Here is a 25,176-nt window from a genome sequence, read left to right on the forward strand (position 1 = left end):
GAAAGTTGTGAAACGGACGGAATGCCAGAGGTGGCAGGGGATTGCTCGACAAATGCAACCGATCTCTGTTAGATGGGTAAATTAACATAATCTATAAATTGCTTATAGATAAATATCGATGATCATAAATTCATTAAATAGAGAGTTCACTGTGGCAACGACCTTGTCCGGCCACAGAGGTGAATGAAAAAGTGAAAAACTCCAATCTGAAGAGTTATTGGGCTGCATTTGGTGGATACAGTTAGAAAGAAAAGCAAAGCGAACAAATGTTAAGAAATTTGAATGCAGCGAGCGCGCTTGAAATTATCATTAACAGAATTTCGAACTCTAGAGACAAAGGCAAAGTGGAAGAAGAAGAAAACATGTCTATTTGAATTTGCATGCAAAGTTACTTAAGATAATTAACATAATAAATTGCCGCAAATGAATTTCGAATGGGAGCAGACGAAGCGTAAAATTAAATGTATAGAAGAGAGACAAAGAGACGACTGGAATGGAACAGCAGAGCTCTATGACCTAAGAATGCCAGACAGGGCGTCGTTCATACAATTGGCTAAGACAATGGCCAAAGCGTTTAGAGCTCGATTGTATCATTGCACAATCCAGCGATTATTCATGCTGCGAATTATAGGTATAACCGTGGCCAAATTGACTTAATAACTAGTTGCATTTACCTAAATTTTATGAAAAACACTGCTAGGTGATTCTTAGAATTTTGAGTGAGGCATGCCAATAATGGGTTTAAAAGAGTCAAGAGTTGTATTAACAATAATAGAATTTCAAGTGTCTGGGAGTTACGTAATGGAAGCGGAGATTTTGTTGGAATTGAAATTGAAAGTGGATTTATATTCCATACTGTGAATTAATAATATATATATTTATCTCTATACACCTATAAATATGCTATTGATTGTCATTTAAAAGCCTTTCGATGCTTTTGTTCACCTTGCCAACAGTCCTCATTAAATATTTGATTATTATCAATAACATTTTAAAAAGTCTTTAGAGTTGACAGATCTCGAGTTTTGAATGAGATTGGTAGAAATGAAAGGTGTAATTTATGGGAGCGCACATCATATCATTTTAAACGATTTACATATTTTTCTATCTTATGATCTATTCAATTTGGAAATCAAACAAATTTACTCTTTAATAATATGTAGATCGTCTGATAAGGAAATTGAAAACATTCTTTACTACTTTTCTTTTCGAAATCATGGAGTTTAGTTTATGTTCTTGATTAAATTAGAAATCGCTAAAAGCTAAATATACATATACATATATAAATATCTATATATAAATATCTATAGTAATCTGTTCCACCTACGCTTTTTAGATCTATAAGCAGTTTCTCTGCAACTATCAAGATCTCTAATCTACTCAAATTAAATTCGCTCCTCGACAATGAAAATCTTATTTAGGACAGGCTGTTATCTACTATAATTCCCGATAACTATACATATATAAGATATAACATATATTTTATATATACTTGATGAAATATGATCACATCTATAAACATATATTCTATATATGTATACCTGATGAAATGTGATCATACTAACTAACCTGCTCTCCTCCCCTTTTAGACCGAAACCAATTGTGAAATGTATCGTGCTGTTATGGAGGAGGTTGCTCGCTTCTTTGAGCGCTATCAGCAGCTGCAACAACAACAACAACAACAGCAGCAGCAGCAACAGCAACGGCAACGTCAACAGCAAGCGAATCGACACAGTTTGGGCGGTTTGGGGGAGCAAATCTCGCGCTCAAAGAGTCTGCATCATGTGCAGGGCGTGCAGAGCGATCCGAATGGCTGCCATGTGGATGCAACTGGCGACAGCAACTGCAACAGCAGCGCTGTCTCTGCCACGCAGTCTGCCTCGTATATGCGCGCGCGCAGCAGCACAAATTTGATGCTAAACAAATCGATGCTGACGATGAACGAGGAGCACGGCTACGAGAGCGTTGCGCCCGCCGGCAGCTACAATGCCTTCAAGGACTTTACCTGGTAAGAGAGCGACTGTGCCTGGAGTGAGTTGAATATTCATGAATCTAACCCATCTGCCCCAACAGGCGTCGCTCACCCAAGAAGCTGGGCGGCTGCAAGTCGCGTTTGTCTTCGCCCGAGGCGGCCGAGGAGAAGCTCAACCAGGAGGCATTTCGTCTGGCGCGCACCATACGCAATCTGTTGCACACATCGCAGCAGCAGCCGGATCTCACGATGCTGCCACACGGCTCAGCTGCGGGCCAGAGACTCAGAAACCAGAGCCAGAAGAGCAGCTCTGCGTTGACGCTGATGCCGGCGCCGTTGCACAACTCAACTAGCCTGGATGCACCAGCTGACAACAACAACACCACCACGACAAACAACCCCACCAGCGCCACCAATAACAACAACAGCCCCACCAGCAGCACCACTTCGTCTGCTGTTAGCCCTGAGCTGCTCTTCTTGCGCGCCAATACGATGCGAGATTCTCGTCTATCGCTGCGCAGCTCTACCGATAGCTCTGTGCATTCCACCATCTCCTCGACGGCCTCGTCCTCATCGAAAATAGAAACCGATGAGGAGAACAACACGGCCAGCAGCAACAGCAAGCAGAGCCCAACGACTGTCCCGAACAATCAGCACAATGGCTCCAGCACAGAGGATGAGAGCGGCTTCAGCTCGATTAGCTCGTTCCATGATGTGGGTCTGCCACTCAGCTCCACCTTGTTAGGTGGCAGCAGCTGCCGTCTCTCGCTCTCCACAGAGAGTCGCAACTCGACGCTGAAGTCGGCGCTAAATGGGGTGGGCGTGCCACTGCAGCCCCAACACTCGCCCAGCAGCAGCACCAGCAGCACCTTGAACTGCCAATCGCCAGCGAAGACCTACCGCAATGCGAATCGATATCAGCGCTTCTCTACGCTCTCCAACGAGGATGCAGCCGCTGTGCTCTGGGTCTAGGCTATACGCATTTCGTACACCCAAATAAAATTAAGTTTTAGTTATTGTTTTTCCCTTTCGCTAGTGCCTCTCGTTTAGTTTGTAGCCGTTCCTTAATGTTTAAAATTTGTGTACTTTATTCTAGTAATGTTAATGTTTTGAAAATGTATTTAGTTTCAGTTTCTTATCATTACGAACTTCGCATTTTTAAATTTAATTTTTTGTAAAGTTTTAACTTAAGTTTTGCAGTATTTATATAACTTGCAGCTAAAAATAAATATAAAACTAAAGCTACAAAAGTGTTTGAAATGTATGCGAAAAGCAAAAGGCCTCTCGCAAAAAATGTAAAAGATTCTGTTATGTTAAGTCAAATGAATAACATGAGTGAATAACAGACTCTCTCGTTCTCCTTTCAACTACCTACTCTGCTAATAGCTTAGCTTATAAAGTGCAGCCACATTCTGCTGCAGCTAGCAATAGTGTCATCTCGCTCGCTCTCAACTTTCTTCTTTGTTAACTGACACTAATTTCTTGCTGCTCAACACTAGGCATAGACAATGCCAATGTAGTAGTGGAAGAAAGTAAAGTGCTAGGAGATTTTATAATAGATTTTTATATGTGACAAGCTATTGAATTATTTTTCTTATTAAAATTTTTAAACTATTAATTATATGCAAATGAACAGTGGACAATAAAGCAGCAGGCTTTGGCTTCAGGTTGAGTAGCTGTGGCATTTGCTTGGCATTTTTTGTCAACTATTTGGTTTCAATCTGCATTCTTTCTAATCGTTAGAATTCCTCGTTTCGGCACGTTACGTTTCGCTCAAAACTTTTCGGTATTTCCGCAATATTCCGGCAATCGCACTCATCGCTAAAATACATATCGTTGATTATTGCTACGCTTTCAACGGGGTAGACGGGTGTTATCTAAAAACAATATCAATTAGGATGGCCAGCGCCCAAATGCAACCGTTTGAACCATCGGTCTTCGAGCCAAATAAATTTCTGCAGAGTCGCTTGGAACAATCAATCCTTAACGAGAAACAGGAGCTGCTAAAGGAAAGAGACCATGAGCTGGAAAGTATGCCCGAGGAGCAGAGTGAACAGACGTATAAAATCGAATACAAACATCCGCTAGAGCATGTCTGGACACTATGGTACCTAGAGAACGATCGCACTAAACACTGGAAGGACATGCTCAATGAAATCACACAAATAGATAGCATTGAAACATTTTGGGGGTACGTCGCTCTCCATCTGCAAATTTTACCAACTCTTTTTATAGATTGTAAGAGCTGTAAATCTTTCAGCTTATACTATACTATCAAAACACCATCAGAACTTAAGATTGGCAGCGATTATTATATGTTCAAACATGGCATTCAGTAAGTAAAGCGTAGTTCTTTGTCATATTCTGAAATCCTAGCACTAACTCTGATCTGCAGACCAATGTGGGAGGATGAAGCCAACATAAAGGGCGGACGCTGGCTCTTCACTGTCGGCAAGAGTTCGAAGTATGCCTTGGATCGCATCTGGTTGGATATACTGTTAATGATGGTGGGCGAGTCTTTTGAATATGCTAGTGAAATTTGTGGTGCTGTAGTTAACATACGTGCGAAAAGCAATAAGATATGTAAGTAAATTGTATATCTACAGTTAAACCAGTTAAATTTCCTATTCTTGCAGCTGTTTGGACGGCCAATGGTACCAACGAGCTGGCCGTCCTAGAGATTGGTTTTAAGTTGAAAACCTTATTACACCTACAATCGCACAACTTGCAATACCAGCTGCACTCGGATGCGATGTCAAAAGTAAATTCTGGGGTCAGATCTGTATATAGTCTATAATAACGATTATAAATTCTATAATTACGTATGTTCAGCATATAAGACTAGCGTAGTATAAGTGCTCATTAGTATAAAAACCTAATTGGATATATTTTTGACCCAAATTGTATTTTGAAATTCCAGCAAGAAATTCAGCTAGCCTACAAAAAAAAAAAAATTACCGTAACTTATTTACAATTTATAATAAAAATGATTGTTCGCTGCAGATTATTCAAAAGAAATTAAGACTTTCCCTTTATCCATTTCCATTTAGAATACACAATAAATTCAATTTTGTTTATATTTTTTTATGGTTTATATCATTGTGTCGTATATTATATCTTAAACATCATCATGCTCTCTTACAATACAACGTTTTTGGCTGTATATGCCCGTCTCAAATAAATTGAATGACTTTAAACATTAATCGTTATGTACTTTTTGTTTTTTTTTTAAATTTACTCAGTAAACATTCACAGCTTTTGCAATGCCGAACAAAGATGAAATCGAACCGATTTTGTTATTCAGTGCGTGAATGCGATTTCAAGACACTAATACGATTAGTTACATTATACGATTACATTGAACATATAGATAGATTACTATATATATTAACATATATATATATATATATTTATATATGTGCGAATAAGAATGAACTATTTACAATTATTCATAGACTTGAGCGCTACAAATCTAAATTCATTGAGAACGCCTACAATAACGCAAACGCTTCAACATTCGCGCGTGACAAATAAATCTTATACGAAATTCTAAAACTACGACCTTATACTGATTGGACGCGTGATTTTCTGTTTTTCAACTATTTTTTTTGAGATTACGAATATCGAAAGTATGAATTATGATTACGCATGTGTACGAGCGAGTGTGTTTGCAGCGAGACATACTTAAAAGCCTACACAAAAACTTCATATGGAATACGCTTATTGGAGATAGTTGAGCATTAGCCAGGGCCAGGCTCAAGCTACGCCGGCTAAATTCGGCCCACGACGGCCTTGTTTTTGCGCGTGGGCTGCACCGATAGAGGCGGCACAACCAGCATCTCCGACTGCGTGGATGGCGAATTGCTGCGCATGCTGGCACAATCCTCGTCGGCTACTTCCTGTTAATAAGCATTGGATATAGTAAATACATACATTTCTATATACCACTCGAGCTTACATTAATGTTCGTACAGCTGGCCAGACGCATCTGCGCCAGCTGCGAGGCGGGCGTCAACGAGTTGGTGCTGCCAAAAGGCGAAGTCATCATTGTGGACACCGCACGTTTCAGCTTGTTGGGGGTTTTGTTAAAGGAAAATGCGCGTCCCACCTGCAAAAGTACAAAAACGTATTTAGTTTGTTGCGACTCTCGCAATTAGTTAATTAAAGCACCTTTAGACGCGTCTTGGCAGCCAATTTGAAAGCCTTGCTCAATGTGCTGACATTTACATCGCTGATGTCCACCTCCAATTCCAGTGAAGTGCGACTCAGCAGCATTTTGTCCTGCAAAGAGCATTACAGAACATTAGTCAGCTTATATAATTGATTAGCTTTGGAAACACTCACGGCATCTGTGCGACACGTGTGCGCTGCGATTTGCATGCACAACTTTTTGAGATAGACCAGCTTATCCGTTTCCTCGTCAATGATGCTGAAGGTGTAGAGCTTCTCCTTCTCGCCACGCTGCAGCAGACCAAAGGCACGCGGACTGTCCGTCACATCGATGACAAAGCGTATCGTATTCAGCGATATCAGTTTTATGTGCTTGTGCGTTTTGGCCGTGCTGGGCGATTTGGCCGTATTGAAACCCCGCGAGCGCCGCTTGCACAGCTCTATGGAATCAGAGAACAGGTAGAGCAATAGAATGTCGCCACGCCCACTTAGCGAATCGGACAGCTCGTTGACCTCGCACTTGGAGATGAAACTGCGATTGGAGCTGACCAGGTGTGCCGGGCAGCCATCGATATCGTTGAATATGTCAAAGATGGCCATGCGCGACTCCGTGCGCCGTTTGTCCTCGTTGATGTGCAGCGTCACCTGCTTGATGGCCTTCAGCGCCTCCTCGAGTCGCGCATGATCCGCATTACTGCCAGCCGTGTGCTTCAATATATCATTCAGCAGTAGACTGATGCTCGGCAGCCGCTGCACGGGTCGGATCATAAGATCCTGCAGGCTCTGTCGCCCACACTCCGGCTTCGTTTGATTGATCTTGAGGAAGGCGTGGAAGCGTGGATATTCGCGATCACAGTACTGCAGCTGTTCCTTCATCTGCTCGTAGAAATTCACATAGGGTGGGTAGGCCTTGATCAGGTCATCGCGATGCTGTATTATGATGTCCCCGATGAGGCAATCCTCGCGCCAATTGGCATGCAGCTTGCGCAGATGCTCCAGCATGCTCTGATGCACCTCGTGAATGGGCAGAAAGTTGCCAAAGATTGATTTGATCTCCGATTTATTAAGCAACGAATCATTCGTTTCGGCCAGCTCCTCCAGTTTGTTTTTGAACAGCTGCACGGAAAGAGGGAGAAAGATTTAATTACTGTGTGGTGGGGATTCATTGCGCTGACTCTTACATTCAGTATGGTATCTAGGATGCCCACATAGTTGGACTCTGTGGTGTAGAAGTCCATAAAGTGATTGAAGCGCATGGATTTCTTGGTGGGCGTGGCCTCGCTAGCCTCTGGCTCCACATGCAGCAGCTTATCATTCTCCAGTTTATCAGGACTGGTGGTGCAGTCGAAGAAGCTATTCGAAACGGACAAGAGGCCAGCATCCGACACCGAAGACCGTCGCTTGCCGGAGCCCAAGGGCGTGCCCTCCAATTGAATGCGCTGTGAGAAACGCTTCCGTTTCCGCTTGTTAAAGCTAATGGGCAGCGAGTCGCGCCGATCCGTGCTGGGCGTATTCGTAATGCTATCCAAGTACTGGAGAAAGAAATTGAAGAAAAATTAATAAATGATTTACGAGAGGTATTCGATTGCACTTACATCGCCAAATAGATAATCCATCTCGTTGGCGTATCCATTCTGTATGGTATACCAGAACCAGTCCGATTTCAGAATGTGAGTATTGTGATTCTTGGGCTCCGGTTTCGACACAGTCGTGTGCTCGTCCACAACCTGATGGGCGGGGCAATAGATATACATATATATAGATCAGTAATGCGGCTCAACAATTTGATTGCGAATCAAAGAAAATTATTATGAACCATGTGGAAATGTGCAATGTGAGCAATGTGATAGAAATAAAAATGTTTTGTTTGTTGCCAAATGCATTCAATACAATCTTAAGTCAAGCGTCTAACTAATTTAAATCTATTGTACAGTTCACAAACGCAGCACCAGCAGCAGAGCAGAGCAGCACAATAAATTATATACATTATAGAATCTGTATGTATCTGAATCTGTATCCGAAACTGATTATGACTTTGATTTTGATATTTAATAATTTCAACAAAATATGAGCAAACAAAACATTTTTAATGCACATTTTTGGCAAACACTTTGAAACGGGCATAAAAATCGCAAGCAAAACACAGATCATAAGACAATAGAGTAGAAATATATAGAAAAAAGCAAATAAAATATATATGTATATATATGAAATTGTTTATCTCGAAAATTCCTGCCATCGAATGTACTGAAACATTTGTGCAAATATTTGTTAGTCTATACCAAACGCCCAGCCTTTATGTACATTATGTTTATTTGTTATTATTATAATCTCTTTTTGTGTTTTTTGCCTTTTTTTTGGGCATTCTTGAAGGCATTTTTAACATTTATTCAAGCGAAACGTGTGCTGTTGATTAATATTTATTGTGCTGTTGTTGTTGTTGTTGCGTGTGTGCTCGGAAAACAGTTGGAAAATAGAGACAGTAGCATTAGATATAGAGATAGAGCCAAAGAGATAGATAGATAGATAGAGAGAGAGAGAGAGATTAATAGTGAAATAAGTTATGATCAAACACCGCACCCAAATTATGGCTTTAGAAACTACAAAACATAACCATAAACAATTAACATGTAATTTAATAAAATTTGTGGAATTCGGCCTGAAAATGGTTAAGAACAATAGACGTGATCCGCAGCTCGTTAAACAGCTGAAAAAATGTTGAAAATGCGCGACGCATCGAACACAAATAGCACAAAATGTTTCAATGCAAAAGGCACAGCGAGAAGCGTACGAAATGGATGAGAAGTTCTCACACGAAATATGAAGGCGAATGGGAAACTAAAGAAACTGCCGAGGCCCCAAAGGGTGGCTCAATAAATGACGAATGAGCGAAATAATTAACATCAAGCAGTTTCTTTAGAGCTTAACAATGTCCTAGAGAGAATGTTTATGCTGTGCCGTTTCAAAGTGTTTCCAGTGTTTGTTTTAGGTTTGCGGATTTGAATCCATTTAAGTACCATTTGCTCATCGCCAGCGGACGTCGACGTCGGCAGCTTGGTAGAGTCCACGGGCAGAGCGATCAATGATGATGCGGTTATTGCTGATGATGATGATGATAATGATGAGGTTGATGTGATTGCTGTTATGGATGAGCTGATTTTCGAGGGCAACAGGACCGAGGCAGAGGCAGTGACAGTCGTTGTCGAGCAAGCGTTGACCGTTTCTTTGGTAGGGACATTGGCATTGTTAGTTGTTAATGTTAGGGAGCAGCTGACAGCAGTTGTGCCTCCACCCGCCGGTCCAAAGAGACGCTTTGCTGTTTTCTTCGCTGACGATGCACTGCCGCCGACGCCAAAGCGCTGCAGCGGCGCCTTGGGCGTCTTGAAGCCGCTATCCAGGGGTCCGCCATCTGGCGTGGCCTCTCGCTCCGCACGGCGACTGCTGCTGCGCGTGATGCGATCGCAAATGCTGCGCAGCGCCTTCACAGGCTTGCGTATGGACTCGTTCAGCGTGCTGTTGATGCTGGCCAGCGAGCACACTGAATCATCCGCCTCAGTGGCCTCGCTGCCCAGAAACGTGGATGCGTCGGCGACGGCAATGGAGCTGCGACGCGTGCGCAGCGTCTTGATGATGGGCGTGCGATCAGCCACAAAGCTCATGGAACGCTTCAGCGTGCGCGTTATGGAGCCCGTGCGTATGAGCTTCGGTTTCTTGGTGCTCGCGGGCAAGGCAAACGAGTCCACAGACATCAGCGAGACGCTGTCGAAGCTGTCGCGTTTGCGCTTCAGCTCATTATCGGCTGCTGCGGCCGTCAGGTCATCCGTCTCCATGTCGCACTCGTTGATCGTGTCGATTGTCAGCAGCTTGGCGGGCGCAATCAGAATGGGCGATAGTCGCTCCTCATTGTCTTGGAAGTCTTCAGCAACCAGTGGGCTGCCATTACAGCTGGTGGGCGTGCCGCTGGCAATAATAACATTCGACTGCCTGCCTTTGCTCTTCGGCGTGCTCGCCTGCACATCCTCCTCGTCCGCCGAGTCGGGCAGCGGCAGCTCCTCCGGCTGCTGCATGTCGCCCGACTCGACAAACAGACGCTCATCGAAATGTATGTCATCCAGTTCTCCCGAATGATTCTCTTTGTCCGACACTGGCTGCTGCTGCTGCTCATCCAGTTCGTGGTCCAGCTGATGCTGCTGCTGCTGTTGGTCTGCCTCATCTGTTGAATCTGCTTCGGTTTTGGGGGACTTGGGGCTGCTGCATATTTGGGGTCTAGTGTTAGTGGTGTGGTTAGTATCAGTGCTAGTGCTAGTAGAGCTAGAGCTAGTGCTTGTAAGGACAGCGCCCGTATTGGGCATCACCTGCAAGATATATACACAAGAGTCAGCCATAAGACACACAAACAAACAAAACGTTTAAGCCAAATGCCAAAAAGGTGAGTTGCATGCAAAATAGAGCGAGTGAAAAAATAATAAAAATAAAGATGAAAAAAACCAATTTAAGTAAAAAAGTGCCACTATTTGTATTTCGGGGCACAGAACTCACGACATGCGAGCACTCGGGATCGTCCAACTCGGCACAGACGCCACCGTTCTCCAGCAGCACATCGACCATGTGTTGATGCTCCTCGGCGGGAAAGCCAAAGAAGCAAATCTTCTGTCCCTCGAACGCCTTTAGTCTGTGCGCCTTGGTGAAGTTGTCCTGCGTGGCCTCAAAGCCCAGCGAATTGCGAGCGGACCAAGCGGCATAGACCCAAGCGGGACGCACCACGGTCAGACGAAAGGTTTTGGCGTATCTGTAAATTGACAAACAAACAATCAAATACATTTCATTTACGGGTAGAGCTCTTATATTTATACTAAATTTAGGTAGTAGAAGGTAAAAACTTATGCTTTGATTGTTGTATAAATATCAGAGCTCGCAGGTAACTGTGGACCGTTTCTCTATGTTTTTTGATGTGTTCTTACGGACAGCCCGAAAAAAACTAAGAGAACAACCGATTGCTTTGGTTCTTCAGAGAGTTCGTTCACGATGGAATACTCGAATACACGAATAGTTCAACGTAGGCCGCTCAGACGAAGACCAAAACGATTAGAACTGAAGCTTTTTACCCAGAGCGTGAGTACGATTAACAGTTATTATAATTATTGAAGGAGTCTTTATACTTAAACTTGAACTATATCTCTCCTAGATTGTTACAATCTTGAAAGTTCTCTCTTTGTTAAACACACAAGTTGAAGCCTTTTCACGATAGTGTTCTGTTCCTTTGCTTCCACAATCTCAGCACTAATTCTATATACTTACTGATACTTTTCGCCGCCACTGTGATTGCATATCAAGTGCGTGGTCTTTGTATTTAAATCCTTTTTGATGCAACCGCCCATGGAGTGTATGAGATTCACCAGCTTTGTCTGAAGTCCAAAAATATTCACAATTATTGCACATTCATCTGTTGGGGATTAATTGTTCCGTTACACTCACCAGCTCATCCTTTTTGCGTATGCCCGTGAAGCAAGTGACGACTCCGCGCATCGCATAGTTATAAATGGGTCTGGTGTTCTGGCCCAGTGTCTGCTTCATCTCGGCCGCATACTTCAAAGCGGGTGGACCCAAAATGCTGAAGTGGGAGAGAGAGAGAGGGAGGGAGATCGTTAAATATTTATGTGGCACACTTTTGAGTTATGCAAGGCGATTTTTGTAATGCCCCAATTGACCTTGGCCGTTGCGGCGCTGTTGCAGTAGCCATATATCAATTATTCGAATCACTCAAGACTATAAATCGGTTATAGGCGCCTTCAATTGCACAGACACGAGACAGAGACAGAGACAGAGACGGAGACTGAGACCGAGGCGAAAGCACTGCCGTGCGATCAGGCAATCCACGAATGACTGCAACCTAACAATTCATCCGGCTCGAGAACAGTTGCTCTGTTGCGATGCGATGCGTCGCGTCTTTCCCACACACAAAGACAGCGACAGATAGCTAGATAGATATACACGCGCGACACCAGGTGGCAATTGGGGCTGGGGTATGTAAACAACAATCAAAAGCCAGACGAATTCCCACTGAACTTTGACTGCCCCAGCCCCAGCCGCAGCCCCAACCACATCTCATGCAAGCAATCAATTTGTTTAAGGGCTTTTTGTTTATGACGAGGCACATGCCAGCCAGGCTGACTGTACAGGCCGTACTATACGGGCGTACAACTGGCCACGTACCGGAAGTTTTTATAAACAAATCAATCGAGCGGAAGTGGGCGGATGCTGCCCTGCCTCTCCCTCTGTCAGTCAATCTGTCTGTCTCTCTGTGTGTGAGTGTGTGTGTGTGTGTGTGTGGTTTGCCTTATGTATTTATGATATTTTTAATATTGAAATTAATTTATGTACATTCATCATTCATTCATGCGCCGTGGCTAGGACACACGCTGCACTCACTCAGCCAATCAAAATGGGCTGGGTCAGCAGCAAAAATTTGTATAAATATTCCAAAGTTCCAGGAAATCATTCTTTGGCAAAAAATTATTGATTGCATGGGATGAGCGAAAGATTGATATGAAACACACACTTAAGGTAGAGTACGAATCTCTTGAGAGCTATTTGAGTTTCAGTGAGATTTATCAAAATTAAATACTCCACTAAAACATTATTGATAGTTGAATAAATTTTTCTTGATTTTTCCTTGCATAAATAAACGAGCAAGCAGCTTTCCTCTGTTCTTTAGTGAAAGCTCGCAAAAAGCTCGAAATATTTGAAATGTGTTTCATAAAAATAAATATATTTCTTATAAGAAAGTGATATATGTAGACATAGCAACGGGCTGGCAAACGGTAAATAATCGATTCGAAGAGGAAGAATCTAGAGAGATATACAATCTAAACTAGGTTAAGGAGGTGTGCATGTTTCAAGTATGAATATTTCAAATAAATATAGAAAATATCTAGAGAAATTCAACAAAAATTATTAGAGGAGAACAGAAGAAGGAATACTCAAAATAAACTATTATTTGGCAGAAAACGTACGAATTTTTTTTGGGAAATATAAATATATGGATGCTGATGCTGATAGGAAACAGTGGAGTAGCAAAAATACAGAGTAATTTGAATAAAAACTCAACATTTTTTTACACCTGAATTGAAATTTAGACTTTAAGCACATCACTTAACTGCATTCTATATGCTCAATCTCACTAAATTTTTAGTAACTTCTTTGCACTATACTCTTTGAATTTGTTGCTTCTCACACACAGTCGATTGCACAATGCGTTTCGTTTCAGTCTGTTGGCGTTACGAATAGCAAACAGATTTTTGGAAACTTCAGACTTGTTTCATCGAGCACAACAAACACGCACTGCAATTTCACTTCGATAAGGCGAGACTTCTCACAGCTTTCACACAGAGTCTGGCTGCACACACAAACATACACCTGTTCCAGCTGGCGCTTACCACAAATAGGTTTCCATCTATGTGGAAGCAGCACGCAGACAAATGTTTAGACTGACGTTGAGTTTATATTGTTCAGTGGCACAGAGTGATATAGATATTATAATATACATGTATGTATTATTGAAAATTTATTGGTAAAAACGTTTAGCTGATTCTAACGGCACAGCTGAAACTAAACAAAAACACAACTGTTGCCGCGCTGTGAACTGTGGAAAATGATTGAGCCAAATGCCGAGCGTTGGCGGCTGCGACGACGACGGCAGCTGCGAAACGCAATGGAATGAAAAATTGTGGAAATAGAAAATGCCACTTGATGGCACACACTCAAGTGCCAAATGCCAAACACACACACACACACACTCACACAGAGAGAGAGAGAAAAATATTAGTGTAAGCTGCGCAAACATTCGAGGCAAGCCAAATGACAAAATGATAAACAAATAAGCTTGGCCACCAGGTGAATATGTGCAAAAGAAAATATTTGACAAATCAAATATATATAATATATATATTATATATCAATGGAATTTCGTAGAGTCAACATGTATGTATGAGTGAGCAGAAGGAAAACCCAGGCGCAATGCTTACTCAATGCAAAAAAATGCGCAGCGCGTGCTGCTCAGCTGAAAGATGAAAGACGAGCGCTAAAAGCTGACCTCCAAGTGGAGCATATAATATACATATATACATATTTATATATACATATATATATATACGCACATATAGTATGTGTTTATGGATTATGGAGAATCCATGAAGAACTTGTTGCTTATAAAGTGCGCTGATCTTTAACGCCCAAACATATGTATGTATGTATGTATGCCCGCCCAGCCTTTCATCCTTCGTATACAAACATAACACTCGAACTTTGCGAGGGTCAAAACTATAGAGCAGTCAATGACAGCAAAGCGTTGCAGCACCCCCTAGCCAACCCCACCCTCTGGGGCACAATTAATTAGCCATGCTGAAAACTTGTAAATTATATAGACGCACAGCTTGTCTCTGTATAAGATATATATACACACACACATACATATATATATCGAAATATATTATTATAAAAAATATGTATATATATTTTTCTGTGATTTGAGCATTTTTCTGATTTGTTGTTGTTGTTGTTGTTGTGGTTTTTCTTTTTTGTCAAGAATTTCCGACTTGTTGGCGACGCTTTTCACACTTTGCCATCGTGTTCCACATATAAAACATTTTTTATAGAATCGTGGCGCCAATAGATTGCTGCAATATGACGCACCCCCGCAGTAGCCCCAACTCCCACCCTCTCCAATATATCATATACATACATACGTATGTATATACATAGATAACCACCTCTGCAATCATGTGAACACGCTAGCGATTCATTTCGATTTCAGTGGAAGTACGCAAAGTTTTCGGCTTAACGCATTCCTCAGGCAATAAATAAAAAAATGAAAATTTTGTCATCAGCAAATTTTCATTAAGAATTTTTGTACTATTTGTGTTTTAGTCGCTGAATGAATGCGGCCCCAAAATAGGCAATGCCCCCAGGGGGAACGCCAGTATGCAAACGTTTGCTTGTGATTCAATTTCTATATAAATATAACTCTGAGTACTTTTGGGTGCATACGATAGATCGTATAATTATAGACAATGCTGCTGTGTCACAATTAACAAGATCTCTTAGCCATCAATTTGTGTTTAAGTGGCTGCTGTGTGTGTGTGTGTGTGTGTGTGTGTGTGTGTGTGTGCAATTCTGAAAATCCATTGAGGGAATTTTTCTCAACAGCTGTCTGCCTCCCCAAAGCATGCATTTTCGCGGGAAGCACCAAAAAGTTATACTGAATTCCGTGCGCAGACAAAAGAGTCCATATGTTACATGGCAATTAACACAGACTTCTATAGAAAGGCTTCACTTTAATTGGCATTAAAGAGAGGGAGAAAGAGAGAGAGGGGGGGTTCCATTTACATGTACATATATTGTTGTAATAGTTGTGATATAATAGTTTGATAACGAACAACAATAATGCAATAATCAATATTTACAGAGGGATATTCAGACAATTTATAGGTCAATTTGTGGAGGAGGAAGAGAATCAACCTGCGATTTGATGATTTAAACAGACTAGAGAATATATATATATATTTATATATATATGTATTTATATTTTTCCTGAGAGACAATTGTACAATTGTATCGAGAGAAGTTGACAAAAGAAATGAAATCCCTTTATGAGCTATAAAACTGTAGAGGACCACGCCTGTTGATGATTGGCCACGCCCTTAGTAAACGTATAGGGATATTTAGGCTTTCTACATGAAACAAGAGTACAAATACAGTTTCAAATTAATGAAACTTCTATACCTCCAAGAGGTCCACAATAATTTGAACTTAAGCAAAGAGTCAAACGAATTGACTTGGTGAATTAGTATTAAAAGCATAGAGCTAGCCCATAAAGACTTTTTATCTTCGTATGCACAATAATTTATCACTCAATAGTAAAGCCATATAATTACAACATTAAAGCGGGCTGTGCCTCATCAAATATTACGAATTTGCATTCGGAATCTGTTTACAAACACATGAATGAGTGGGCAACTCTTCCGCTGAATGACAACAAATATATTTAGAATATAATTTTCTGCTAATTGGCAACTATTTATAAGAATTATGATGAACTTATTTTTGTGCAAAATGCCATAAAAAAAAGCATCCACTTATATGCTTCACAAACTAAAAACAATTTAATGGCAAAAAAAAAGGAAGGCAGGCAAAATAAGAGCAGAAAATAATCAACAAAAACTAAACACAAACAAACGAAAGATGAATGAAATTTTGGCAAATAAATAATACACGTAATGCCCCCCGCTGGCTTCCGTTTCCTCTCTAGTGCTTTTTTACATAATTTTAAACAAAATAAAAGGAACAGAAACGATGTTTAACACGAAGGCATAGCAAAACAGGCAATAGAAATGCTCCCCCTGCCATGCCCCAATGCCCCAGCTTCTATCTCTCCTCCTTCATCGCCCATCTTCCATATGCCACAATTCCACAATTCGCAAACCCACAGCAAACGCATTTGTTGACCTTGAATATGATCGTACATAAATAAAACAAAAAATTATTATTATTGTTAATCTCTAATGAGGCAGAGATCGTGCATGTTTTTTGTGTTTTTATACCCTGCCAATTATTGAATATGCCCAAGGGGCCTAATAGACTAGAGTATAAATAGATTTTGGAAGCTAAAAATGCCTTTGGGCGAATTCAGTTAAAATTTGATCAGCGAAAGGTCAGAATAGTTCGATTAGCTATCTCTTAGGGTATCTGCTAGTCGCGCACTGCCCCTCATTATACTCTAGCTATTGCTGTCATTGTTTTTGTTGTTGTCTTGTTTGATTTAAATATGGCTATTACTGCGCAGCGGGCAAATTAATCAAGCGTGGTAGAAACTGTCGCACAAGCCTCAAATTTGACAATTTGTAGAAAATTTGCAGAAAACCAAAAATAACAGCGAAATAGAGTATGCTAGACGGCAATGTACCCTGTAATGGGCAGTGAATGAAACACTTGGGATTCTTAACCAAATCGTGCTCAATTTATAGCTAAGCTATATAAGCTTATGTGATAGAGTTTTCACTGAAGAAAACTTCCATTCAAGTCTTCTCCCGTTTTTCTACACGCATTTCAATACACCTTCCGCCCATGCCTATTAATTTTTGCTGGGTATATTAGAGCATTTTGAAAAGCGTGAATTGTCAACGGATTTTGGTTTTGGCGCTGTCAATCTCAATCCTCTGCCCAGTAGGGCGGGGCGTTCGGGAGCGTGGTGTAGAGAGCGGAGCGCACATGCGTGTGTCTCGATTTCAAATTTGGCTGCTGTTGGTGCTCCACTCGTGGCACTCCGTGACGCCACGACGCGTCTCATTCAATTTGCTGACATTATGCTCAAATATATGTATTTATAGATGACAAAGATCTGGCCCCAGCAAGCCATACAAAAATAATCAAGAGTGAGAGGGTAGCACTTACCATTCCTTTTGCTTGTGTATGGCATCAAAGATCTCGTCCTCAAAGTCCTGCAGCACATAGAATGTGCGCCAATCCGTATCGCTGAGGATGTCCAGCCCCGTTTCCGACTGTATGACGGGCATGCCAAAACTCTCGGCTGCCTGCAGCGTCTCCGCATCTCTACCAGCCTCGCCCACCAGGCAGATGCGTGTGGGCAGCTTTGACATAATGGACATTTCTGCAAAACACCAAATGGGAGACGACACACAAGGCATTAGTACGCTGTTCTATATATAGCCCGGAGCTTATGATGCTTAACTGTACAAAGAGGGCACAAGTTGTGGTGCTACATAGCCCAAGAATGTTGTTCAGTTTGTTAGCATTTGCTCAAATACGATATTTAAAATCAATCTAAAAGAGTTTTTTTTTATTTTTCCTTTATATATAACTATGATATTTATTAAGGCTGTTCATCAGATATAAGAAAACACTAGTTCTTATAGAAACGACGCATTCTGATATTCATATAAAGCATTCCATTCAATGGGTTCAGGGTCTACAAATTTATAAACTGAAAGCTAGTCCATACTCTCCACGTATTCTAGTTTATTATAGTTGGAATATAAACAAGCCTATTATACCCAGATTTCCAATTTTCAATGGCAACTAACTACAGTCTGGATTTAATGACTCGTAAGTTGAAGCTAACATTTGATATATTGCGAATATATAATAGATAAACATGTGATTTGTTTATAATTGATGAGCTCGCCTGCTTGGTTGCCTTCAACCCTCGCACACGCCCTCTTGAGTAGCGCACTAAAAATTGTTAAGTACACTTTGTTCAAGTGCAGAGTAGCAGCAGCGGCAGCAGGGGGCAGCGGGAGGCTGTGGAGATGGAGGGAACGGAGGCGAAACATATTCAAAGTTTTTGGCGCTATGATTTATGGCCATCACAGTGTGTGTGTGTTGTTGCTATTGTCTATTCGTTTGTTTATGCAAATTGCGAACTGTTGCGCAAAAAGAAAACAAACAAAATGCAAGACAAAGTAGAACCAAGAGGATCTCTCGGTATATTCGTATCTCTGGGTCAGCAGCATCCGTCCACAGCTGAGCGAAGGGCAGCGTCGATTATTTAGACGCAATTTTGTGAGCTGTTGACATCAATTTTAATTGTGATCGCCAAGTGCTGATTGCTGCCATTAATATTATTGTTTGTTGTCTATGGCTAGCTGCCTACCTAACCGCCCGACGCCCCTCTGTGACCTTCAGCTCATTGCCATCGTAGTTTTGACAAGCCAAAGCAAAGAGAAAGAAAATGCACCCAAGACAACACTGCCCAACCGCCCATCCACCCACCCACACGATGAGCTCTACACAAGTTGCTCAAGTGCATACAAATTTTCCAACAGCCACCCAGCCTCCCGGCCCGCCCCGCCCCAGCTACCCCTAGTGCTGCCTACCCCAGAATTGATTGCACATGCAGTTGTGCATTAATTTTATCCAGAATTGTGCAGCTGTAACTGATGCCAATTGCGCTTTTGTATCTCTCCATCGAGGCAGACGCGTCGCCACTTGGGCAATTGAACAAAGTCCAGACTATATCCACCATAACCCTGCCGCTCCCGCACCCCTCTCTGCGTCTCTCCGGTCCATACAGCATCTGCTTTCGCAGTGGGTAATGAACAGGAGTTTTTGCTCTTGCTGATTTTTTTGTTGTCGCCGCATGACGCATGAAATTTTTAGAATAACTAAGCTTTACAATGGAAATTTATGGTCGCTCTATAAAAGTAAACTATATAGTTTGTTGTGTTTACAAAAAGCCAACAGCTTTTGGCACTGCAATACAGGAAAATCATTAGTCTTCAACGCAGTAACTCGTATAATATCAAATGAAACACTTGAAGCAACCCAAACAACTGCGATAATAAATATAGGGGGTGCATCACATAATCGTAGGTATAGTATAATTAATATATAGTGTTGAATTTATTTATCGTTACAAGCTCTGTAAACAATATGCAACTACAGCAGCTATTAAATGTTTCAATTACGTTTCCAAGAAAATGAGCCAAAAACATATTTTCTGCGTGTATAATTATTGTAAGGTAAATACTAAGGAAAAGTAAGTAAGTTTGGCAAAAATTATATTAATAAGAATGTTCTTTTCCTTTGAAGAAAGCTGCTTCAAGCTATTATTCACTTTGCTTCTTATACAAATCTATTTAAATTGTTTATACATATGTATATACATATTATATAAATATATTCATATACAGAATAAAACAGTTTCTGCTTGAATTCAGAGCTTCGTTCCCTGGTCTGTTTGAGTTTGTTTGCGCCAAATTCCTTAAAGTGCAAAAACACGTTCTGAATTTCAATTAAATTGCGTACCACAAAATGCCCAAAATGAAGTCGTTCGTTATAAAGTGTATTTGCTATTTGCGAAATTTGTGTGAGAACAACCCCGTGAGACACTTCCACCGTTAACTGGGCTGGTGGTAAGTGCCTGGCCTGTGTAAGGAAATACCTGTAAAGTCCTCATACACTTGACATAGTGCGGCCTGTTTGAGATGCGTCTGCTTGACTTCCTCCTGGGCTGCGTATGTGAAATAGGACCAAGCCTGACGACGAACCGTGACGATATTTCGCTGCTTGTTGCAGGCGTGCCCATAGTTGAGCTGAGAATGCTGAGTTGTTGTTGCCACTGGCAAGTGCAACATGCTGAAGCTGCTGCTGCTGCTGCTGCTGTTGCTGCTGATGTTTAAGGATCAAACTCTGAATTGCAACTAAAATATCACCTGACAACGCAGTCAGGCGGAAGCCACAGGTGTGCGCCCCCGTCGAAGCAGAAAACCCAATGCAAATACACGACACTCGGGGCAGAGTGCGAAACGACCCTCACAGGTGGTGGCTGACAGAGGGAAATAATGGCTAGTATTTACTTCTCTTCCTTTTTTTCATTTTGGGAAATTCCCTTTGCCGCTGCCTGCGCTGGTCACTCTCTACTCTCCTCTCTCTCTCTCTCTGCTAACTCTTCTTCGATTGCTTTGGCCCCTTGCCAAAGAGACATGACGAAAAACTAATTGAGTGGCATTTGCATGATGATCAGCGTGGGGACTCTAGTTCTGATATTTCGCTAAAGGTTTTTTCTGCAACAGACTCATCAAAGTGGAATCTTGTAATAAAATTACGTTGTCATCTGGCAGAGCCTTGGCTCAGTACATTGCGACTACGCAAAGGCCTTCGCACAAACATACACTCACACACGCACACCTATACATATATGCAGATGCGCTTGTGTGTATGCAAGAATGCCATTAACATTGAGCCGACAGCCGAAAACATTGGCATGTGCGCGCGCTCTGTTAAGTATGTATACCCGGAAAGAGGGAAGAAGGACAGGCAGGGGAAAGCAGACATGCAAACGTGTGGTAGGTAAATCACTAGGTCTAGTAACAATAACAAAACTAGCATGAGAAAAAGAGAGACACCGAGAGGGAGAGAACAGAGGGTGAGCGCACGCAATTTGTTGGCTGATCTACCTACAGTTAGGCAGGCAGGCAGGCAGCCAGGAACTTCGCCGCGGCGGCTGCGCTTTTGGTTATTGTTGTTGCTGGGTACAGTGCCGGTTTGTCGCGAGCGCAGCGGGGTGAGGGGTGCAACTACGTTTAACAGACTCACACATATTATATACGCGCAAATCATTCACAACGATACATAAATATGTTTCACACCGAAATAAATTTCAACAAATTGAAAAAAAAAGTAGCTTAAAATTCCCTGACTACAGCAAGAAAGTACTAGCCAAGATATTTATTTGCTGGCTGTGACATTTTTTATGTGTGCTTAACGCCTGCGACATTGAAAAATTAAAAATTGAAAGAATATATATTTCTATATTTATATAGGAATAAAGCGAAACAGCGGATGTGAGGCAAAACAGCTGCTGCTGCCCACTCTTCTATTTTACGATTCGCGAACTCACCTGTTTTTGATTGCTCCTCGATGGTCTCCATTTCCTTTGAATTGCATTAAATTTTGGACACACAAACACACACACATACACTTTTGAAACAGCTTTCGTGTTTGATTTTCTTTGTTTTATTATTTAATGTTGGTTTGTTTGCTATGATTTACTCATAGCTTGAATAATGCCCAATGCCAAAGCATCTTTGTTTTTGCACAATTAAATTGAACAACGCTTTGGTTAATTAAAAAGCGGCGCGCAAAATATCGCTGCCAAGCGCCAACAGTCACAATTTACACACACACTTACGCGTAGCGTACACGCAAACAATCGAATTCCACTAAATGCAGCAGAAACACAAGCAGTGGACGGCGTCACTTTGATTTAGCACTTTTTGCAATCCTGTTTATAATTTTTCTTTTTTGCATACACGCGTTTAACTGCACAAATGTATATTGTAATTCGTATACAAATAATTATACTGCGCCTTGTACGTGTTTCAGTTTATACTTTCTTTGCAGCGCGTCGGAATTAAAAATCAAAATCAACGGTCAAACACGTCCGGTCGCACGGCTGTTCGTCTCGCTTTATTTTACATAAATGTTAATGTTCTCTGCTCTTCTACTCACAAAGGCACTGTTATGCCACACCGTTAACATACAAAGAAAATGTTATACTCAAAATGGTACTCTGTTCAAATAAAACTCGTAATCGTTAAGAGTTTATATTCGATTGCCGGAGCAGTGTTACCACATGCAGTAAAATAAAAACTCAAGCGCAGACAACACTTGTTGCTGTGACGTCACACACACAAGCGCAGTTACGTCAATGCAGCAATATGCCCAGCAATCTGTCAAGCAAACCACCACCACCATCGCGGCTACAACAACAACAATCTGACATTTCGTCAATAGGTCCATACATAAATTCGTCATTTTTTCACTTGCACGCAGAAGTAAAACCAATTTCGATCGTTTTTCGCTTTGTTTTTATTTTGGTAAATTTTTACCGCCCTTTAAGAGGGAACATTTGAAAGTCGATTTTGAATAAAAGAGAATGCTTCACCAACCGCCGCCGCCGCCGCAGCAGCCGTCGCATAGCATCAAAATAATGTCCGGAGCCGAGGAGAATCGTCATTATCTGCGTGCCTTTATACAGACATATCGGGATATGCCCGTCCTGTGGGACACTTCTCTGCGGGATTATACGAATCGAGAGAAGCGGGCAGAGGCATATCAGCGCTTGGTGCCCATTTACCACTATCTGAAGCGCGATGCGACCGTCGAGGATGTGAAGAAAAAGATCAACACGTTGCGCACGAATTATCGCAAGGAGCTGAAAGTCGTGGAAAGCGCCATGCGCACGGGCAGCTTGCATACGCCACGTTGTTGGACCTTTCAGGAACTGGACTTTTTGAGGAATACAGAAAAGTTCCTCGCAGTGAATCCTACATTCAAGAACGAGCCCAGCTTCTCCTTCAATGAAAACTCCAGCTCGACGGCATCCTTCATGGAGCACAGCAGTGGCAGCAGCGCCTCCTCCTTGCATTACTCGTATCGCAGTGGAGTGGGTCAGACGCCGAACATCTCGGAGATGTTTCACAAATCGTTTGGGCATGTACAAAAGGTAGATCCGCTGCCACCGCCCCCGCCGCCAGCAGCAGCGGGATCGGGATTAATGCACCAGCAGCCCGACTATTCAAATGCAGCAAAGCGAGCCAGGCAGACCCCACCCTGCAGTAGCAACGGGAACAACTCCTCCTCCGCTACCACGACTACAGTGAGCACGCACAACACGGACGAACTGTTGAATATAGCCTGCGAGTATCTGGCGGGCACTTATCCAGAGGAGGAGTCCATTGCTCGCACCTGGACATACAAACTGAAGCGCTTGCCCCGCGAGCAGCGTCTGCTTGCCGAGAGATTCATCAACGAAATACTCTTTGAGGCGGAGTCCAACAATCTGCATCGCGGCTCGGTGCAGATCAACAATAGCTTCGAGCCCTACGTGCGCTTCGAGGAGCCGGCCGCGTGCCACGAGGAGCAGGACAAGTCGCAGAGTCCCAGTGTGCACACCTCCACTGAGTCGACGCCCAAGTCGAAGCTGAGCGAGCCAACGAATCCGGGCATACGAGAGTTCTAGGATTAGGATTATAGCAATACGATTAGCTTTTAAGTGTTATTCAGTTTTCTATTGACATTGATGGCACGAAAAAAAAATAAGTTATGTGTAAATATCTACGAGAACATAACGGACTAATCTACTCGCTGATAGTCCACGAGATTGCGTGTGAGCCAGACGTAGGGCGAGGCGCCCGCTAGGAACAGGCAGGCGCCAATCACAGGTCGATGCAGTATCCAGGCCACCGCGGCAATGGTCAGCGACAGCGAGAAGGCGATCAAGAAGTTCCCAGTTACCGGATAATGCGAATCGGGAGCCAGGCCAATCAGCAAAGGCACACGGAGCACTGCAAAGGGAGAGTAGAAGGGATATATTTATAGAAATATATTTGTAGAGTTAAATATCCGCTAGCAAATATATATAAATATATATAGTTATAGAAGTCTTTGGTTATCCACTCACATACAACCCTCAGCAGTTTCGTGTTGCAGGTGACGCCAAAGAAGATCAGGAGCCAGCCTATGAAGCGCCACCACCAGGTGTGCAGCACCTGAGTTCTATACTCCAATCGGAATACCTCCAGTGCGCTTATCTCGCCCGGGTAGACGAGCAGTACGGGCACTCCGCGACTGGTGACATACGGCTCCACTTTGTTGCCCTGCAAGCGACCCACGACACTGTACAGTTCGCCCTCTAGGCCCGCATAGGTGAAGAGCAGGCGTAGATCTCCTACTTCCGGATTGAACACATCGCTGGTGTGATAGTAGAGACCCAGATGCAGCTTGATTCCGCTGTCATCCGGCCTTATGTCCGAGGTCAGCTCATGGTAGTTGTTGAACTTGTTCTTCACAGCCGAACCCAGCTCATATTTGCCTATGTAAACCGCATCGGCCACTTGGACGGCGCTCTCGATGGGGAATCGTTGTGGATTCGTATGGCCATGGGGATTGTGAAACTGTCGCGAGTCCACGATCTTGTCACGCCATTCGCGTGTATAGTAATAGCTGCGTGAGTCCGCCTCTGTGCCCACGCTCTCGCCGAAATTGTGCTCCACTGTCTCTTCCACCCATTGGTACATTTGTACGCGACGCCTTAGTTTCACTGCCATGAGCTGTATATTGTAGTCGGGCTCGGTGAGCGGCTCTCCACATATGATGGGCCCCGATAGATGTACAATGCGATTTTCAAAATTCATATCTTGCTCCTCCTCGGTGAACTGCATCGAGTAGATATCGGCATAAGCCTCATCCAGAGCCAACATCGTGTGCACCGCTCGCCCTTCGTTCCAGTAGAGCACGCTGGAGCCGGCGATAAACAAACCCAGGCCAAAGGTAGCGATTAGCCAGTTGGTACGAAAGGTGTCGCTTATCGTGGCCATGTTTAATATTTAAAATACTTCATTTGTAATATAAATAAACAGCATTAATGCTGTGTTCGTCGTTCGCCTTTTGCGATTGTGCGCACTCTTAGGCTGTTAATTAGCAAAGTCAACGCCGTTTTTAAGGTAGTGTTTGTT

The 25,176-nt window shown here is 42.5% G+C and overlaps 5 protein-coding genes across 10 annotated transcripts in view; 3 read left to right on the forward strand and 2 right to left on the reverse strand.

Moving 5' to 3' along the window:
* Window positions 1–3,224, forward strand: part of LOC115563813 (uncharacterized) — a 33,972-nt gene extending 30,748 nt beyond the window's left edge. Inside the window, exons 3-4 of the mRNA XM_089258799.1 lie at window positions 1,590–2,008; window positions 2,074–3,224. Of these exons, the coding sequence (XP_089114925.1) occupies window positions 1,590–2,008; window positions 2,074–2,944 (1,290 nt within the window). The 3' untranslated portion in view covers window positions 2,945–3,224. The remainder of the gene's footprint in view (window positions 1–1,589; window positions 2,009–2,073) is intronic.
* Window positions 3,225–3,870: 646 nt separating this feature from the next.
* On the forward strand, window positions 3,871–5,198 carry eIF4E5 (eukaryotic translation initiation factor 4E5). The gene is made up of 4 exons (XM_030387355.2): window positions 3,871–4,163; window positions 4,233–4,307; window positions 4,368–4,555; window positions 4,609–5,198. The coding sequence occupies exons 1-4, from the start codon at window positions 3,871–3,873 to the stop codon at window positions 4,767–4,769; spliced, it is 717 nt and encodes a 238-aa protein (XP_030243215.1). The 3' UTR covers window positions 4,770–5,198.
* Window positions 5,041–22,153, reverse strand: pbl (epithelial cell transforming 2 pebble). 5 transcript variants are annotated; one of them, XM_030387349.2, is made up of 12 exons: window positions 21,558–22,153; window positions 17,591–17,807; window positions 11,618–11,753; window positions 11,441–11,547; window positions 10,682–10,931; window positions 9,160–10,497; window positions 7,738–7,869; window positions 7,324–7,674; window positions 6,317–7,258; window positions 6,143–6,253; window positions 5,931–6,080; window positions 5,041–5,871 (listed from the first exon to the last, which is right to left on the reverse strand). In XM_030387349.2, the coding sequence occupies exons 1-12, from the start codon at window positions 21,586–21,588 to the stop codon at window positions 5,743–5,745; spliced, it is 3,894 nt and encodes a 1,297-aa protein (XP_030243209.2). In that variant the 5' UTR covers window positions 21,589–22,153; the 3' UTR covers window positions 5,041–5,742. The 5 variants fall into 5 exon arrangements, with proteins under 5 accessions (XP_030243209.2, XP_089114909.1, XP_030243210.2 ...); XM_089258783.1 differs by lacking the exon at window positions 21,558–22,153 and adding an exon at window positions 20,100–20,397; XM_030387350.2 differs by lacking the exon at window positions 9,160–10,497 and having other exon boundaries at window positions 21,558–22,150.
* A 93-nt stretch (window positions 22,154–22,246) lies between these two features.
* Window positions 22,247–23,773, forward strand: LOC115563817 (uncharacterized). Of its 2 annotated transcripts, none has more exons than XM_030387353.2 (2): window positions 22,247–22,453; window positions 22,560–23,773. In XM_030387353.2, exon 2 carries the CDS (start codon window positions 22,596–22,598, stop codon window positions 23,679–23,681), a length of 1,086 nt encoding a protein of 361 aa, XP_030243213.1. In that variant the 5' UTR covers window positions 22,247–22,453; window positions 22,560–22,595; the 3' UTR covers window positions 23,682–23,773. The 2 variants fall into 2 exon arrangements, with proteins under 2 accessions (XP_030243213.1, XP_030243212.1); XM_030387352.2 differs by having other exon boundaries at window positions 22,248–22,494.
* Window positions 23,709–25,131, reverse strand: Tmem43 (Transmembrane protein 43). Its single transcript, XM_030387351.2, has 2 exons — window positions 24,123–25,131; window positions 23,709–24,006 (listed from the first exon to the last, which is right to left on the reverse strand). Exons 1-2 carry the CDS (start codon window positions 25,036–25,038, stop codon window positions 23,795–23,797), a joined length of 1,128 nt encoding a protein of 375 aa, XP_030243211.1. The 5' UTR covers window positions 25,039–25,131; the 3' UTR covers window positions 23,709–23,794.
* Window positions 25,132–25,176: the final 45 nt, after the last annotated feature.

This window comes from Drosophila navojoa, chromosome 4, assembly GCF_054131105.1.
Source record: "Drosophila navojoa isolate 15081-1374.11 chromosome 4, UAZ_NAV_1.0, whole genome shotgun sequence".
NCBI lineage: Eukaryota > Metazoa > Arthropoda > Insecta > Diptera > Drosophilidae > Drosophila > Drosophila navojoa.

What these genes read in the sequence shown, in the direction of transcription:
- Tmem43 (XM_030387351.2), bottom strand. Translation starts at nt 25,038, where the DNA reads ATGGCCACGATAAGCGACACCTTTCGTACCAACTGGCTAATCGCTACC. An exon ending in GAAACTGCTGAGGGTTGTAT is followed by an intron (nt 24,007 to 24,122) that starts GTGAGTGGATAA and finishes CTCCCTTTGCAG; the next exon opens with TGCTCCGTGTGCCTTTGCTG.
- LOC115563817 (XM_030387353.2), top strand. Translation starts at nt 22,596, where the DNA reads ATGCTTCACCAACCGCCGCCGCCGCCGCAGCAGCCGTCGCATAGCATC.
- pbl (XM_089258783.1), bottom strand. Translation starts at nt 20,292, where the DNA reads ATGTTGCACTTGCCAGTGGCAACAACAACTCAGCATTCTCAGCTCAAC. An exon ending in ACACGTGTCGCACAGATGCC is followed by an intron (nt 6,254 to 6,316) that starts GTGAGTGTTTCC and finishes TGCTCTTTGCAG; the next exon opens with GACAAAATGCTGCTGAGTCG. An exon ending in CTGCCAAGACGCGTCTAAAG is followed by an intron (nt 6,081 to 6,142) that starts GTGCTTTAATTA and finishes GTACTTTTGCAG; the next exon opens with GTGGGACGCGCATTTTCCTT.
- eIF4E5 (XM_030387355.2), top strand. Translation starts at nt 3,871, where the DNA reads ATGGCCAGCGCCCAAATGCAACCGTTTGAACCATCGGTCTTCGAGCCA. An exon ending in AGCATTGAAACATTTTGGGG is followed by an intron (nt 4,164 to 4,232) that starts GTACGTCGCTCT and finishes TAAATCTTTCAG; the next exon opens with CTTATACTATACTATCAAAA. An exon ending in ATGTTCAAACATGGCATTCA is followed by an intron (nt 4,308 to 4,367) that starts GTAAGTAAAGCG and finishes TCTGATCTGCAG; the next exon opens with ACCAATGTGGGAGGATGAAG.